At 55.5% G+C, this 17,177-nt stretch overlaps 1 protein-coding gene across 1 annotated transcript; it reads left to right on the top strand.

Annotated features, from left to right (window-relative positions):
• The first annotated feature begins 1,533 nt into the window (after positions 1 to 1,533).
• Positions 1,534 to 16,617, top strand: CPN2 (carboxypeptidase N subunit 2). Its single transcript, XM_008266681.4, has 2 exons — positions 1,534 to 1,827; positions 14,724 to 16,617. Exon 2 carries the CDS (start codon positions 14,727 to 14,729, stop codon positions 16,356 to 16,358), a length of 1,632 nt encoding a protein of 543 aa, XP_008264903.3. The 5' UTR covers positions 1,534 to 1,827; positions 14,724 to 14,726; the 3' UTR covers positions 16,359 to 16,617.
• The last annotated feature ends 560 nt before the right edge of the window (positions 16,618 to 17,177 follow it).

Consider the following 17,177-nt stretch of genomic DNA (forward strand, 5'->3'; position numbering starts at 1 on the left):
GAATCAGCAATAAACAATATGCACAGGACACGGGCTGTCTCTGGATGCCTTGGCTGGAGGACCGCACGCTGGCGGTGCTCTTGCCACACGTGTGCCAGGCTGACCTGGACAGCGCCTCACCGAGAGTAGATTCTGGGCTGAGAACAGGCTGTGAAAGTGAGTGGGGACCAACAAGGAAACCATAAACGGTAACCATAGGCCTCTGTGGCCGAAGGGACCTTAAGGATAGGTTCAACAAAGCTCATTAACTAAAGGAGTGAGCTCAAGACAGCATGTGAACTGGTAGCTGAATCAGCCCTTCGGCCCAGGCCTGAGGACTCCCAGGCAGGAGTTTCTTCTGTGCCATCAGGAAGACAACGACATGCACTCAGCACTTGCTCCAGCCATGCACGCTCACACGCATGCACACAGGCACACACGCGAGCCTGCACACACTGGGGCGGGAGGACCATGTGGCACACGTCTGGCTCTGGACTCCTGCCATTGCTTGGCCCCGGGCCCAGTGAGCCTGAGGCTGAGAAGATACTCTCCGAATAACAGGATCCCCCCTGCCCGACACCAAGAGCCTGGGTGTCCTCCCTGCTGGAGCAGGCCCAGCCGTTCAGAGACGGGAGCTCTGCTGTTCCCTTATTTCACTGTTATGCCTGGGAAAGGCGCCCCAAGCCACATCCTCGTAGCCCTTCCCATGCCTTCTGTCGGCTGTAAGGCTGTGTGTAAGGAAGTGGTGCCGGGCCTGAGGCCATAATGTTCACCTTATTGCGGGACCAGAGTGTTTCCATGGCGAGGGGCGGGGTCTTCTTGCCCTTCCTGCCCTTCCCTAACCACTGAACCTGACCCACATGGGCTTCTCGGATTTCCAGCCATGGGGAAGACGGAGTGGAGTCCTCCTCATTCTCTCCTGGAAGAACCTGGGGCCCCTAATGCAAAGCCCCCGCCACTCACACGCACACATGCCCAGCGTCTTTCCTGCAGGCTGCCTCTGCAGTTTGATCACACGCACCTCACCAGGCCCTCTGCCATCCTCACCCCACACACGTGAAGGCAGACTCGCAGCAATTAAATGACTTGTCGAAGGACTGGCTGGTGGATTGGAGCCATAATTCAGACTTGGGGCTGTGGAATGCAGCATGCTGACGGGCGGACCAGCTGTGTGTGTGGAGGTGAACACCCGTGCCTTGAGGGCCTGCCTGGCTGGGTGTCTCCCCAGAGGCATGAGCCCACAATCACTTCCTCCATGGGTGGCTAGCCTGAGGGTGAAAGTGTTCCTCTCCATCTCGGGCCCAAAGTCGCTGTCCTATAACTTTTCCCCTTTTAACTCAGAAAGGATTTAGGAAGTTGACTCATAAACAAACAAAGCCAAAAAACACAGCACCCCTCCTGGCTCTGTTAGGGCCTCTCGCCAGGCTGGGAGCCAAGCAGGTGCCTGTGGCCAGCGGCCGGCTGAGGCACAGCTCCCAGAGCCCTGGCCAGGCTCTCGAGAGGGCGCCAGTGTGGACGGCTCTGAGAACTCTGCAAGCAGACTTCTGGAGCCTTCTAGGGCTGCTGGGTGACCTTGGAGTCCTAAAGGCCCCAAGCCCGCGACCTCTGTGGGGCTTTGGCTTCGCCAGGTGTTCGTCCGAGGGAGCAGTTCAGGGTCATTGTGTAATCTTCCGAGGCCCTGTGACCCTGTTGACATTCCAGGAACACTGGGGCCACGTGAAGGGAGGAACCACTGCCCGGAACTTTGATCAGCGCTGGGGCTGGATTCAGCTGGCCACAGACCACACAGACACCCCCTGCTCCCAAGGAAAAGCCAGGGTGCTGTCGCTGGACACAGAGCCACTCACGGTAGGCGGCCTGGGGTGGCTCCCAGCTCCGTGGAGGGTGTGGGGTGGGGAGTGTCTGGCCTGGGGGCTCCGCGGGGGCAGCACGGGGGCTTTCAGCTCTTCCCGGTGCAGAGTACTCCCCAGCTCCTGGTGGGCTGCAGGGTCTGCCCACCCCCTCCCCCCGGGGCCTGGGGGAAGCTCCTGAGGGCTCAGCTGGGGTGGGCAGGGGGATTTGAGAGGAATGCCAGTCTGTCCTCAGGGCCTTGCAGGAGATGGGGAGTGCGGGTGGCTGTGTTGCCTGGATCCCAGCTGGTCTGTTCCCACACCCTGGCAGCACGGTGGCTACTCCCTCCTGCCATTCCCGGAAGTGACGCGGCTTATGAGATCCAGCCCACGGTCGCTCTAGGAGTACAGTCTGCACCAAGCTACCTTTTACTGAGTGCTCACTGATTGCCAGGTCCTGTGCTGGGTGCTTTATATTGACTGCTCCTGCATGTTTGGCACCCAACCCGATCCCTGCTAGCCCCAAGGGATGAGTTTGAATTATGGGGTGGGGAGGGACTGGGCCAAGCCCACACAGGTAGTAGGCATCACACTGGAACCCAGGTGGCAGCTTGGCAGAGCCAAGAAAGTGCTTTCCCCATTCCCCTAAGCGGGATGAGGAGCCGGGCCTCAGGTTCAAGGTCGCAGAACGCTGGGACACATCCTGTTCAGTAGCACACGGGCTTGGGCTCCTCCTCTGTGCCCAGACCCAAGCCAGGTGCCTGGTGCAGAGCTGGATAGAGATACAGCAGCATGACCCCGGCTCCTAGGGGTGCTGGCTGGGTGGGTGCCACTGGCTGGAAGGTGGCGCCGAGGGCCCCGCAGATGTGGCAGAGGATGGAAGTGACCTGTGGATCCAAAGGAGAAGCAGCAAGGACGTGCAGGCCTGGGAGGGCGGGCAGAATCCGGGTGCAGCAACAGGAAAGGCAGGCCCAGGTGTAGCAAGGGACGGAGGCAGCGAGGGCGTGCGGGTGGAGCCAGGGTGCTGGCCCGTGGCAGGGCCTGGTTCGCAGTTCCGTCTTGCTTCAGACAGCTGTCTCCTCTGTGGACAAGCTCCCTCTCTCAGCCTTTGCTCAGCCCCTGGCTGGAAGGAAGGAACTCGTGACCTGCGCTGCGGGAGCTGCCACCTCGCACAGCCACCAGCTCCTTCCAGAGGGGTCCGCAGCTGGGTGCTCGCGACCGCGCCTCGTGTGTTCCACGATTATCTCAGTTTTTGAAATAAAATGTCTTCCCACCTTATTACAAACAGGATACGTGTTTACTCTTTTTTTATTTTTTATTTTTTATTTTTATTTTTTTGACAGGCAGAGTGGACAGTGAGAGAGAAAGACAGAGAGAAAGGTCTTCCTTTGCCGTTGGTTCACCCTCCAATGGCCACCGCGGCTGGCGTGCTGCGGCCAGCGCACCGCGCTGATCCGAAGGCAGGAGCCAGGTACTTCTCCTGGTCTCCCATGGGGTGCAGGGCCCAAGCACTTGGGCCATCCTCCACTGCACTCCTGGGCCATAGCAGAGAGCCGGACTGGAAGAGGGGCAACCAGGACAGTATCCGGCGCCCCAACCGGGACTAGAACCCGGTGTGCCAGCGCCGCTAGGCGGAGGATTAGCCTGTTGAGCCATGGCGCCGGCCAACCTGTTTACTCTTTAGCATTGTAGACTACACATCCAAATATTTAGTGTGCAATTTATTTATTTATTATGTTGTCCGGGCACAAGTGCATCTGCAAGTGGAAACTCAGTATTCTGGGCCTGAATATACTTGATTTAAGATGGTGCAAGCCTCTTGTCCATTAATACTGACTGGTAATACAATGGTGCAGACAGCACAGGAGGCCGCCACCACACCTGTGCAGCGTCATTCACCCAGGAACCCCTCATGTGAGGTATTCAGGCTATTTCTGGCGTCATCCAATGCCTCTTCTCTCATGTGAGAGCCACAGTGGCCCTAATGGTGCTGTAGGTTGGGTGTTAGGATGGTGACCCGCAGATGCAGGAGCCGGGACTCAGGGCACTTCTGTCCTGGGGACACTCGTGGGCAGCAGGTGGGGGCGGGCTGCCAGGGAGGAGGCTCAGGCTGGAAGCCAGCCCAGGCGTCAGACCTTGACCTGCTCCGTGGTGTCTGCTCCGTGGTCTGGGGAGCAGCAGGTCCTCCCTGGGGCTCCAGCCGAGCCTCAGAGGCTGCTCTTGTTGTTCTGGCAGAGCTGGCGTCCAAGCGGCAGAATCCGGCCCTGTTGGCGAAGCAGATTCCAGGGCAGTGAGCACTGAGTGTGTCCCCTGGGGCTCTGGGCTCCTGCCTCCCTCTGGAACGGGTGAGGTTTAGCTCTGTGGTGGATGACAGACTGGCTCGAGGCACACGCAGAAATGCACCCGCCCAAGAGCAACTGCAGAGGAGCAAGGAGTCCACTTGCTCCCAGACAACCAAAAACAGTTCTACAAAACATTACAAAAAAGCTAAAAAAAAAAAAAAAGCCAGACTCCCCTCTGCTTGTGGAACATTTTTGTGGGTATCTGCTGGTCTGGCTCCCAGATGGAAAACAGGAGTCTCCTGGCCCCTGTCCCACCGTGGCCCTCTAGTGCCAGTCTCTGCTGTCCCCAGGCTAGGGGATGGCCCATTTCCAGAGTGCCCCAGTGACCTGCTCTCTGGATGGAGGGTGAGTCGGGGACCTGTCCATAGGCCTCAGGATCTGTGCTCCCCTAAACCAAAGGCAAAACCACTACACTTTGCCTTGGCAGGAAGGGACCCGAAAGTGCACAGACAGGCCCCGGAGGAGCAGTGGGATGATCTCATCGGGTTTCCGTGGCTAGCCCCTGTGACTGCTTGAGAACCGAGCTGGGGCTGGCTGAGCTCGGAAGGCCCGAGGTCCCTGGTGTTGCTGCACGTTCACCGTGTGCCAGGCTCAGGGCTTGCAGCTCTGCACCCTCCTCACTCAGTTGTCACAGCAGCCCCTCCGGGCAGGCAGCATTGTGCCACTGTTGTTGTTTTTTGACAGGCAGAGTTAGACAGTGAGAGAGAGAGACAGAGAGAAAGGTCTTCCTTTTTCTGTTGGTTCACCCCCACAAAATGGCCGCTATGGCCGGCGCGCTGCCCTGATCCGAAGGCAGGAGTCAGGTACTTCTCCTGGTCTCCCATGCGGGTGCAGGGCCCAAGCACTTGGGCCATCCTCCACTGCACTCCTGGGCCACAGCAGAGAGCTGGACTGGAAGAGGAGCAACCTGGACAGAATCCAGCGCCCCAACTGGGACTAGAACCTGGGGTGCCAGTGCCGCTGGTGGAGGATTGGCTGAGTGAGCTGTGCCGCTGGCCTGTGCCACTGTTTTGAAGATGAGCAGAGTGAAGCACAAAGAGGTCCAGGGGTCTGGTCAAAGCCACACAGACCGTCAAGGGTGGAGATGGGACTGGAGCCCTGACTGACCCTCAGCCACTACAGAATGATGCGGGGGCCCAGAGTGACGCGGGGTTGAGCTCGGGCCGGGAGTGGGTCGTTGGGCACTTATCAGTGTTTGCACTCTTGCAGTTTGCACCATCCCCTGCCTCCTTTGCCCCGTAGCCCAGGGCCAGAGGGGCCTTGACCTAGCCTTTAGCAGGCCATTCCCCAGTGACATCCTAGAAGGTGAGAGGCTGCCAAAGCCAAGGGCACAGGCTCACCTGGAGGCTGTGCCCTTATGTTAAATTGTGCTTCAGGGACCCAGGACCCCAGCCTGTTGGGGGCCATCCATGGTTTGTCTTCCCTAGGTGGACCATGCCAAGCCTGTGGGCGTCCTAGGGCAGCCATGAGTGGGGTCCCTGGGCCCTGCAAATGTGGGGAGTGGAAGGACCATTCCCCCTGCCCGCCTCGGAAGGAAGTGTCATGGTGTGGTGGCAAGTACCCTGCATGTGGCTCATGTACGCCCACGGGCTGCTCACTGTGGCTGTGGGAAGCCCAATTTCCCTGTCCTGGGCACTTTTAGGCTTGCTCTGGGATCAAGGTGTGTGTGGGAGAGTGTTAAGATCTAGCAGGTGGGCATAGCACCCTCTGCTCAGCCCCCGTGTTGGTGACGGGCACCTACACGGATTTGCCTACCCTGACTTCCTGAGCCATCAATGCCATGGTTAGGATGCAGGACCCGACTTCTGGAGCTGCTTCCTCTGTGGGATGCTCCCACAGTGCATTGCTCCAAGTGACAGTGGAGCAAATGGGAGAGGCCCTGGGGAAGATAGCAGCACGCAGGCTCTGGGTGTCTAAGCAGGGGAGGCGCAGTCTCCCCAGGAGCACGGGCTGTCTTTTCTCAGGCCCCGCCCACCTTGGCCACCGCTGACCGGCTGAAACAACTAGGAAAACCGGGAGGCGGGCTCTCCATCCAGCTCTGCAAGGGCACCCTGGGGCCCTGCCTTGCTCTCTTAGATGCATGTGGGGAGGCTGGCCACATGGGCTCCAGGGTCCTCCTATCCCAGTGCTGTAAGGCCCGGCATTCCGGTGGGACTTTTTTCTGGAAACTTCCTTGTGGAACCAGCAGCCAAAGAAGTCAGTAAGGTAGACTGAGTGGTACATAACTAACATCAGGGCATGTTAAAAAAGGAGATGGGGCCAGAGCTCTGGCATAGGGGGTAAAGCTGCTGCCTGCGATGCTGGCATCCCATATGGGTGCCGGTTCAAGTCCCAGCTACTCCACTTCCGATCCAGCTCCCTGCTAATGCATCTGGAAAAAAGCAGCAGAAGATGGCCCAAGTATTTGGGCCCTTGTCACCCATGTGGGAGACCCAGATGAAACTCCTGGCTCCTGGTTTCAATCTGGCCCAGCCCTGGCCATTGTGCCCATCTGGGGATAGCTCTCTCTCCCTTTGTCTCTGTAACTCTTTCAAATAAATAACTAAAAATCTCTCTCTCTCTCACTATAGATATCTATATCTATATATCTATCATATCATATATACCTCTATATATCATATATGATATCTCTCTCTTGAGAGCTATAGATATCTATCTATCTCTATATCATATATCTGTATCTCTCTCCATCTCTATCTCTGTCATCTATATCTATACCTATACCTATGTCTATGTCTATCTATATCTATCTTTATTTATATCTATATCTATATATCTATACCCCCCTCTCTCTCTCTCTCTCTCTCTCTCTGTCTGTCTATCTCTATCTCATCTGTATCTATAGGAACTGCTCCCCTTTTCCTCCCAGGTGGAATTGAGGTCTGATTGGGGCTCATTAGCCCTGGCTCCAACTATTCTGGGGCCCAGCAGCTCTGCCCCCAGGCTGCTCATCCCATCCTTGGAGGGCTGCACTCAGCACCGCTGTCACTGGGCCCACAGAGGCCAACACCATGCTGAAGCTGGGCAGAGGGATGAGAACCCCTGACTTTTCATAAAAACAAACACATGAAACGGGAGCTGTGAGGCGTCCTCCTCTACCCGAGATCACGCCGAGGGTTAGGAGGGAGAAGCATCTGCAGGGCCTCCTTCCCGGGGCCAGAGAAGGAGGCTCCTTTCAGGGCCCCTGGGGTCTTGTGTAGTTGCTGCAGGGGCAACGAGGTGCTGCAGGTGCGGGCGGGACGATGGTTACCCCATCCCGCTTCATCCAGAGCCTGGTGCTTACCGTCTGTCCTCTGTCCGGGTGCAGTCCTAGGAGAGCGAACAGGCTCGAGCTAACGTTCACCTCTGTGACTGCTGGACTGGGGAGCACACACAGGCATCTTAAGCAACAAGGATGTTTTCTTTCCCTGGAAGTGATGACAGCGGGGAGGTAGCTAGCAAGGAGCAGCTGAGGTCCCCAGCCCTTCCCTGTAGTCTCACCTGTGATGCAGTCCCACCTGTACCACCCCCTCCCCACCTTCCATGCAGCGTCTGCCATTTGGTAGCTTAAACCCAGAGCCGGCTAATAACCAAGGTGGGTGTCGGCTGCACCTTCGTGATGAACTTTAGCTAATTATAATGTCATTATAATAAAATTACCATGGCTGACACTTCTACTCCCATCATGCACTGACACCATGACACTTCTGCAATTTCAATAAAAGGGCAAGGAAAGGGGAAGTCCTCAAGCCCACTCCTTATGAATATTCAATTAAAGCCCACCCCAGACACCACCCCCTCTGCCTCCAGATCATGAAAAGGGATGGCCCAGAGCCTCACTGAGTGCCGCTGTCTCTTGAGGGTGTCCGCACTTCTTCAGTGTGTACTTTCACTTTGCAGGAGAATCATTCTTTTTTTTTTTTTTTTTTTTTTTTTTTTTTTTTTGACAGAGTGGATAGTGAGAGAGACAGACAGAGAGAAAGGTCTTCCTTTTGCCATTAGTTCACCCTCCAATGGCCGCCACGGCTGGTGCACTGTGGCCTGCGCACTGCGCTGATCCGTAGGCAGGAGCCAGGTGCTTCTCCTGGTCTCCCATGGGGTGCAGGGCCCAAGCACTTGGGCCATCCTCCACTGCACTCCAGGGCCACAGCAGAGAGCTGGCCTGGAAGAGGGGCAACCGGGACAGAATCCGGCGCCCCGACCGGGACTAGAACCCGGTGTGCCGGCGCCGCTAGGTGGAGGATTAGCCTATTGAGCCGCGGCACCGGCCTCTTTTTTTTTTTTTTTTTAAAGATTTATTTATTTGTTTGAAAGTCAGAGTTACACACAGAGAGAAGGAGAGGCAGAAAGAGAGAGAGGTCTTCCATCCACTGGTTCACTCCCCAATTGGCTGCAACTGCCAGAGCTGCGCCAATCCGAAGCCAGGAGCCAGGAGCTTCTTCCAGGTTTCCCACGTGGGTGCAGGGGCTCAAGCATAGGGTCATCTTCTACTGCTTTCCCAGGCCATAGCAGAGAGCTGGATGGGAAGTGGTGCAGCCGGGTCTTGAACTGGCATCCATATGGGATGCTGGCAGTGCAGGCAGCAGCTTTACCCACTATGCTACAGTGCTGGCCTGGCAAATCATTCTTGCTTCTCTGCTGACCGTTAGCTACATCTTGTCCTCAAATTCCTTCTTGGGTCAGAGACAAGAACCTGGAGCGAGACACCCCAGGAGAGAAGGAGCCATTGCAGCGTTCAGATTCGAATCCCAGTCCCGTGGGTATTATTGTGAGCCAGTGCTGCCTTCTAGCAGCCAGGCGCACGTAGGAGGAGCTGCGGGAGGTGTGCGCTTTCTTGAGGAGACATTACTCCTTCCCTCTTGATGAGACAGAAATCCTGGGGAGGCTGTGAGCCATGAGTGTCTCCAGGGGACGGGGGGAAGGGGGCTTTTGGAGCACAGAAGCTCTCCCTTCTCTGGCATTTCCTTCTCCATGTTTCACTTCCAGGAAGCCATCGATTACTATCTGATGATACTAACTGGAATATTCCAGAAGCAAACAACTTACGGGTTTTAAATTGCACACTATTCTGAGTGGCATGCCCAGCGTGTCCGTGCTGTATGCACTATTCACCTGTTAGTCACTTAGTCACCAGCCTCAGCTACAGACCAACCTCTCAGTATCTCAGTGCTTGTGTGCAAGTAATCCTTATTTCGCTTGATAGTAGCCCCAATGTGCTTGAGTAATGATGCTGGAAATATGCATGTCAAAAAGAAATTGTGGAGTGCTTCCTTTTAATGAAAAGGTGGAAATTCAGCATAGGTGTGTATGTATAGGGAAAAACACATGGTGTACATAAGGTCCATCACTGTCTGTGGTTTCAGGCAGCCACTGGGGCCTCAGAACAAAGCCCTGGGGGATGAGGGGTGACTGCTGCACCGTTTCGTGGCTTGGACAGCAGGAAGCTGATTGATGGAGAAGGCAGCCAGCAGAGGGCAGCAGAGAGAGGGTCAACGCTGAGTCAGGAGCCTGGATCCCCACCATGAATGAACTCTGACCAGGAAGAGGTAAACTGAGAACAGTTAGGATCCTGTTCACTAGAGAGAGCCAGGGATCTTTCTTTGTCAATCTGGGTAAGTTCAAATGTATTCTATCTAAAGGGCATTTTGTTCTCCCTACTTTTTTGTGAAATAAAACCTCTTCTGTCACAACAGAGGCTTGCAACCTTGAACATTAGTGAATAAAGTCTATCACTTGCTCACTCTATGCCAGAACCTGACCTAAAAGGTCAGCCACACTTACAAACTTAATCCTCACCATCGCCCTAGCACGCTGGGAACTATTACCTCCCCATTTGACAGATAAGCAAATGGAAGTCACATGCCCAAGATCTTAGGACTAGAAAGTCGTAGGCTTAGGATTCAAATTTATGGATTTCAAGCCACTCCCTATCATGTACACGAATCACACTTGATTTGTGATCTATAGATGCTGGAAACTGCTTACAAAATAATATTTGGGGGCTGGTGCCGTGGATCGGTAGGTGAAGATGCTGCCTGTGATGTCAGTGTCCTATTTGGGTGCTAGTTTGAGTCCTGGATGCTCCACTTCCAATCCAGCTCCCTGCTAAAGCACCTGGGAAAACAGTGGAAGATGGGCCAAGTGCTTCAGTCCCATGCACCTGTCACTGGAGAAAAGGGCGTGGAAGCCGTGGGGTCCTTGTCTTCATGCAAGAAAGACTTCAGGTGGGAGAAAGAGAGCAGAGTGATAAGGCTTTATTGGGGACAGGGCATCCATCAGAACGGAGGGACAGAGAGAGCGCTCAGTTGCTCGGACTGGCGGAGAGCGTGGTTACGTGGTTGAATGGAGAGAACACACCTGGGCAGGCCAAGTGGGTGGCTCAGCAGAGAGGCAGAGGGCTGAGCGCACAGTCTGTTTGAACACCCCAGGTTTTTAAGAGAGTCTGTTTACCCACCTCCCACTCTCCTCCAGGACAAAGGATGGGGAGTCCTAGGGGAAGGGTTTGTTGGATGAAAATGAGCAAATTCCTCCCCAGATTTGTTTGGGCCTCGGCAGACTAGAGGGAGGAATTTGCTCATTTTCACACAACAAACCCTTCCAATGGGACTCCCAACCCTTTGTCCTGGAGGAGAGGAGGAGGTGCGTAAACAGACTTTCTTAAAAACCTAGGGAGTCCAGACTGTGCGCTCAGCCCTCTGCTCTCTGCTCAGCCACCCCCGCCTGGCCTGCCCAAGTGTATTCTCTCCATTCAACCACATAACCTTGCTCTCCCCCAGTCCGAGTGACTGGGCGCTCTCTCTGTCCTTTCCAATCTGACGGATACCCTGTCCCCAGTAAAGCCTTTTTCTGACTTCCTACCTAACAGGAAGATGGCAGAGGATGGTCCATGTGCTTGGGCCCCTGTACCCACATGGGAGACCCAGAGGAAGCTCCTGGCTTCAGATCAACCCAGCCCTGGCCATTGCAGCCATCTGAGGAGCAAACCAGCAGGTGGAAGATCTCTCTCTCTCTCTCTCTCTCTGTCTTTCAAATAAATAAATAAATAAATATTTGATTTGAAAGAGTTATACAGAACAAGTGAGCAATAAATCAATATTGATTTACTTATTAGAAAGGCAGAGTTACAAAGAGAGATTTTTTCCATCTCCTGGTTCACATCCCAAATGGCTGCAATGGCCGGGGCTGGGCTGATTCAAAGCCAGGAGCCTCCTCTGGGTCTCCCACATGGGTGCAGGGGCCCAAGGACCTGGGCCAGCTTCTGTGGCCTTCCCAGGCACATCATCAGGGAGCTGGATCAGAAGTGGAGTAGCCGCAACTTGAACTGCCACCCATATGAGATGCCAGCTTCGCAGGTGGAGGTTTAACCTACTACAGCCCCTAAAAAAAAATCTTAAAAAAAAAAAAAAAAAAAAACTATGGGGCAGTGGAATCTCCAAGTCTTGGAACTGAGAGTGGACACAATGGCCTGTTGCTTGTTATGTCCTCAAAAGAAAGCTTTTACTTACCTGTGATGATGTTGCGGGGTGGCCGTGTCTGGGTAGCAAGCAAGAGTTCCAGGACAAGATGTGAGTAAAAGTCAGCAGAGAAGCAAGATTTATTTGCCTGCAAAGCAGAAGGAGTGCAAGCATGCTCAACAGAGAGGTGTGGGGCCGGCGCTGTGGCGCAGTGGGTAAAGCCGCCGCCTGCAGTGTCAGCATTCCAAATGGGCAACGGTTCGAGTCCCAGCTGCTCCACTTCTGATCCAGTTCTCTGCTATGGGCCTAGTAAAGCAGTAGAAAAGTGCTTGGGCCCCTGCACCCGCGTGGGAGACCCGGAAGAAGCTCCCGGCTCCTGGCTTCAGATCGGCGCAGCTTTGGCCGTTGCAGCCATTTGAGGAATGAACCAGCAGATAGAAGACCTCTCTCTCTCTCTTTGCCTCTCTGTAACTCTACCTTTCAAATAAATAAAAATAAATCTTAAAAAACAAACAAACAAAGAAGAGGATTCCACTCAGTGAGGTTCAGATCCATTCCTTTATATGATGTGGAGGCATAGGGGGTGGTGTCTGGGGTGGGACTGAATTGAATATTCACAAAAAGGGATTTGGGGCAGGGCTTGAGCACCACTTATTTGGCTTCTTTTTGAAAACTTGGGAGTGTCATGGCATCACATGCATGATGGGAGTAGGAATGTCAGCCATGGTGATTTTATTATAATGACATTATAATTACCTAAAGGTCATTATGGGGGCATAGTCAGCAGCCATGTAGGATGTTTTTGGCTACTGCTAGTTCTGAGTGGTGTTGTCACAGAAACTTGTGGTTTTTCTACTGCATGGAAAGTAGATGTGCCCTTAGCTTTTGTTCACATTGATTTCAGTTTACATTGATTTCAGATTACAGTGAGTCATGGAAAAAGGGACATGCACACTAATTGTCCCAGTATCTTTGTTAGCCACCTCTCTCAGCAAACAAAACTTACCTCTACTGTAAGTGATTCCAGCTGGGCTGCCTCTGGGCACAGGTGGGGTTGCAAGGTGCAGGTGCTGGGCTAGTAGGGGATGAAAGAGAATCAGGGCTTGATTCAGCACCCCTAGGGAGGGTTCTAGCAATGGGGCAAGCTGAGCCTGAGGGGCTGGACCTTGCCCACTTGACCCATCTGTCAGCTGCCTTGTGAAGCTGGTGTCTCTAGGAGGGCGTGGGTGGACCGAGCCTGCAGCTCCCCCTATGGGTGGGCTGTGGTAGAGCGCCGGGAGGGCCTGGCCACAGGGAGCATTGAGCATTTCTTCTCTCTCACAGAAGAGGTCGTTTGAAGGACAGGATTAGGTTGAGGGGCCCATGTGGTGGCCAGCTTTCCCCCTTCTCTAGCCTAGATTGTGGCCAGTGTTGCAAGAGGAAAGAAGCTTTTTCTTGTTTGTAACATCTAGTGTAAAGGCTTCCCAGTTTTTAAGGAGGTAGCCCGGGGTGAGTCCACGGGGATGCATGGGAAGTTACCCGTGGTTGAAAAGGCCTCTACGAGAACTAGGGGACAGAAAAAGCAAGGTAGGGAAGGAGTGGGTCACTGCTGGCTGAGAGCCCAGTGGGCGGGCTAGGTTGGATCTGGTGTCCCTGGATCTTGACCATGTCCTCTAGTGTCCCGGGGGTCCCTGGGGATCCCCTGTGGACTGTGACTGGATCCCAAGTATGATCCTTGGTACCTAAGCATCCTCAGCTCCCTTCATTTTGCCCAGGCAACCATAATCCCTGGGGCTTCCTGTGAGTAGGAAATATGGGGTTGGCCACAAATGAGCTTAGGCCTCATCTTTAACATTTTAGCAAGGTGGTGACCTTCACGGTACTTCAGGTGCAGCCAGTAGCAGCTCAATATGACTGTTAAAATAATCCTGAATGTTGGGGCTGGCATTGTGACATAGCAGAGCAAGCCATCACACGTGACACAAGCATCCCATATGGGCATCTGTTTGAATCTCAGCTATTCCATTTCTGATCCAGCTCTCTCATAATGGCCTGGAAAATCAGCAGAAGATGGCCTGAGTGCTTGGGTGCTTGGGCCCCTGCACCCAAGTGGAAGACCTGGAGGAAGCTCCTGGCTCCTGGCTTTGATCTGGTCCAGTTGTAGCCATTTGGCACATGGACCAGCAGATGGAGGATCTCTCTCTCTCTCTCTCTGTCTCCTTCTCTAACTCTGCCTTTCAACTAAATATATAAATCTTTAAAAGAAAATCAGGATACATTTGTTAAAAATGATCCTGAAAGTTATCATTTGATAACTCAGAGGAACTTTTGAATGGAGCATTCTTTAAAACACTTGTCAGTCATGCCCCAGGACCACACAGTTGGGAAGCTTGGGATGAGTTATGGTTTCAAAATTTCCAATTCAGGAATAATCTACCCACAGTTTGCATATGACATTGAAAAATTGTACCGTACCTGTAGCCTACTTTCCACATCTGTCTTTTATGCCTCATTGGTCTCTTTTCTACTTTTTCCTCTAATTTGGAAAGGACACAGGAAGTCCAAAAGACCTGGGTGTTGGTCTTGCCGGGGCTGTTACCTTTCGGGTGACAGTGGACAGCCCACGTGGCACCTTCATGCTCAGGAGGTGAGAACCCTGGTCCCACCTATCCTGCAAGGTTGCTGTGAGGTGGTGTGCAACAGCTATTAAATATACCAGCTGTGGGCGGGCGTTTGACCTTGAGGGTAAGCTGTTACTTGAGATGCCCTCATCCCATCTGAGAGTGCCTGAGTTCGAGTCCTGGCTCCACTCCTGACACCAGCTTCCTGCTAAAGCACACCCTGGGAGACAGCAGGAACTGGCTCAAGTATTTGCAACCCTGTCACTCACATGGGAGACCCAAATGTAAGTCTCAGCTCCGGCCTTTAGCATAGCCCAGCCCTGGCCACTGTGGACATTTGGGGAGGAACCAGCGGATGGAAGAGTCCTTTCTCTCTCTCTCTCTCTCTCTCTCTCTCCTAAACAGTGGCCTCCTTGATGAGGCTAGCTCTCGCTCACAGCCTGACCCCTCTATGTGCTCTGTGTCCAGTGCTCTGGCCACTGTGCCTCGCTGCCCTTGGTAAAGGTGCCCGTTCTGTTCTCTCTCCCTCCGGGGATCTAGGAGATGCTCCCCGGAGCCTGGCTGCTCTGGGCCTCGCTCCTGCTGCTCGCCGGGCCTGCCCAGGCCTGCCCCGTGGGCTGTGACTGCTTCGTCCAGGAGGTGTTCTGCTCAGATGAGGAGCTGGCTGCCATCCCCCCGGACATCCCGCCGCACGCCACCAACATCATCTTTGTGGAGACCTCGTTCACAACGCTGGGGACCAGGGCCTTCAGCGGCAGCCCCAACCTGACCAAGCTGGTCTTCCTCAACACGCAGCTGTGCCACTTTGGGCCGGAAGCCTTCGGGGGGCTGCCCGGCCTGGAGGACCTGGAGATCACGGGCAGCGCCTTCTCCAACCTCAGCGCCGACATCTTCTCCGGCCTGGGCTCGCTGGGCAAGTTCACCCTGAACTTCAACAAGCTGGAGGCCCTGCCCGAGGACCTCTTCACGCACCTGAGTGCCCTGGAGTCCCTGCAGCTGCAGGGCAACAGGCTCCAGACCCTGCCCGAGAGGCTCTTCCGGCCGCTGACCCAATTGAAGAGCCTCGACCTCGCCCAGAACCGCCTGGCGCAGCTGCCCGAGGGTCTCTTCCACCCACTCACCAGCCTGCAGAGCCTGAAGCTGAGCAACAACGCCCTCTCGGGCCTGCCCCAGGCTGTGTTTGGTCGCCTGGGCAGCCTGCGGGAGCTCTTTCTGGACAGCAACGCCCTCTCTGAGCTGCCCCCGGCCGTGTTTTCACGGCTCTTGAGCCTGGAGACACTGTGGCTGCAGCGCAACGCCCTGGGGCACCTGCCACCCACCGTCTTCTCCGCCCTGGGCAACCTGACCTTCCTGAACCTGCAGGGCAACACGTTGCGGACGCTGCCCGCCGGCCTCTTTGCCCTCATGCCGCACCTGGCCGGCCTGTCCCTGTCCCACAACCAGCTGGACACGGTCCCGGAGGACGCCTTTGCCAACCTATCCAGCCTCACATCCCTCACGCTGTCCCACAACGCCATCACCCACCTCCCCGCCAGCATCTTCAGGGACCTTGGGGAGTTGGTCAAGCTCTACCTGGGCAGCAACAACCTGACGGCCTTGCATCCGGCCCTCTTCCAGAACCTGTCCAAGCTGGAGCTGCTCAGCCTGTCCAGGAACCAGCTGACCACCCTCCCGCAGGGCATCTTCGACACCAATGACAACCTGTTCAATGTGGCCCTGCACGGCAACCCCTGGCAGTGCGACTGCCACCTGGCCTACCTCTTCAGCTGGCTGCGACAGTACAGCGACCGGTTCTTCAACATCCAGACCTACTGCGCAGGCCCCGCCTACCTCAAGGGCCAGGTGGTGCCTGCTCTGCAGGAGGAGCAGCTGGTGTGCCCCGTCGCCCGGGACCGCTTTGGCTTCCTGGCCCCGGGGCTGGACAACAGGGAGCCAGGGGCCAGCTGGGATCTGGCCGTGGAGGGAGAAGTGACCCCGAGCCGATGCACCTATAGCAACCCTGAGGGCACGGTAATGCTGGCCTGCGACGAGGCCCGGTGTCGCTGGCTGCACCTGCAGCTGTCTCCCAGACAAGGCTCCCCGGGGCTGGCGTACAATGCCAGTGCGGAGTGGGACTTGAGGTCCAGCTGTGGCTCCGTGCGGGTCACTGTGTCTATCCAGGCGCTGGGACCCTAGGTTCAAGGTGTGCTGAGCCAGGAACCTGGCAGGTTGGGCTTGGGGTGGGACCAGGTGACAGGTGCAGGGCGGGTTGGGAGCTGGGGCTCGAAGCTTTGCCTTTTCCAAAGCAAAGGGACAGGTCGCATGTCCTAGGTGGGGGATGGGGGTGTCAGGCCTGCTCTACCTTCATCACCTCCTCCCTGAGTCTGAGACCTCACAAGACCACCCTCATGGGGAAGCTGCTCATGTGGGCAGAATAAAGAGCCCGGGCCTTGCTGCGGTGTTTCCTGTCGGTTACTACCCAGCCTGCTCCTTCTGCACCCTGGGGCTCCAGCCCCTGAGGTCCAGTCCCCGCTGCTCCAGCGACTTGGAGTGGGCGCCACCTCCTGGTGAAAACCCAGCTCGAAAGGCAAGTGCCTGCTCCCATTCCTCTCCCCGCGACTTTATTTTTAACAGGTACAGAGAACAAAGTGGGTGATGGAGGCTGAGGCAGCCAGAACGTGCAGGGGCAGGAACTGGTGGGGGCTTGTGGGAAACAGGGGCGCCGTGCCAATCCCCCGCTCCCAGGCTGTGTCCAGGGGAAACTGCCATCAGGAAGGTAGACCCACCCTCCACTCTGACAGTACCAAGCCCCGAAGGGCCAATGCAGCTTCATCCGTTCGCCCGCAAGGTGCAAGGCGGCTGACCCCGAGAAGGAAGGCAGAGCTGGCCGGGTAGGAGGGGCAGACCCTTTGGGGGGTCTCATGTGCTGCTGTTGTGCTCCCTTGGTTTTTCTGGTGCTCCCCAGTCTGCTGCTTCCTCACATCCCCAGCGTGGGTCCTGCTCCACCCGGCTCCA

Source organism: Oryctolagus cuniculus, chromosome 4 (genome assembly GCF_964237555.1).
Source record: "Oryctolagus cuniculus chromosome 4, mOryCun1.1, whole genome shotgun sequence".
Lineage (NCBI taxonomy): Eukaryota > Metazoa > Chordata > Mammalia > Lagomorpha > Leporidae > Oryctolagus > Oryctolagus cuniculus.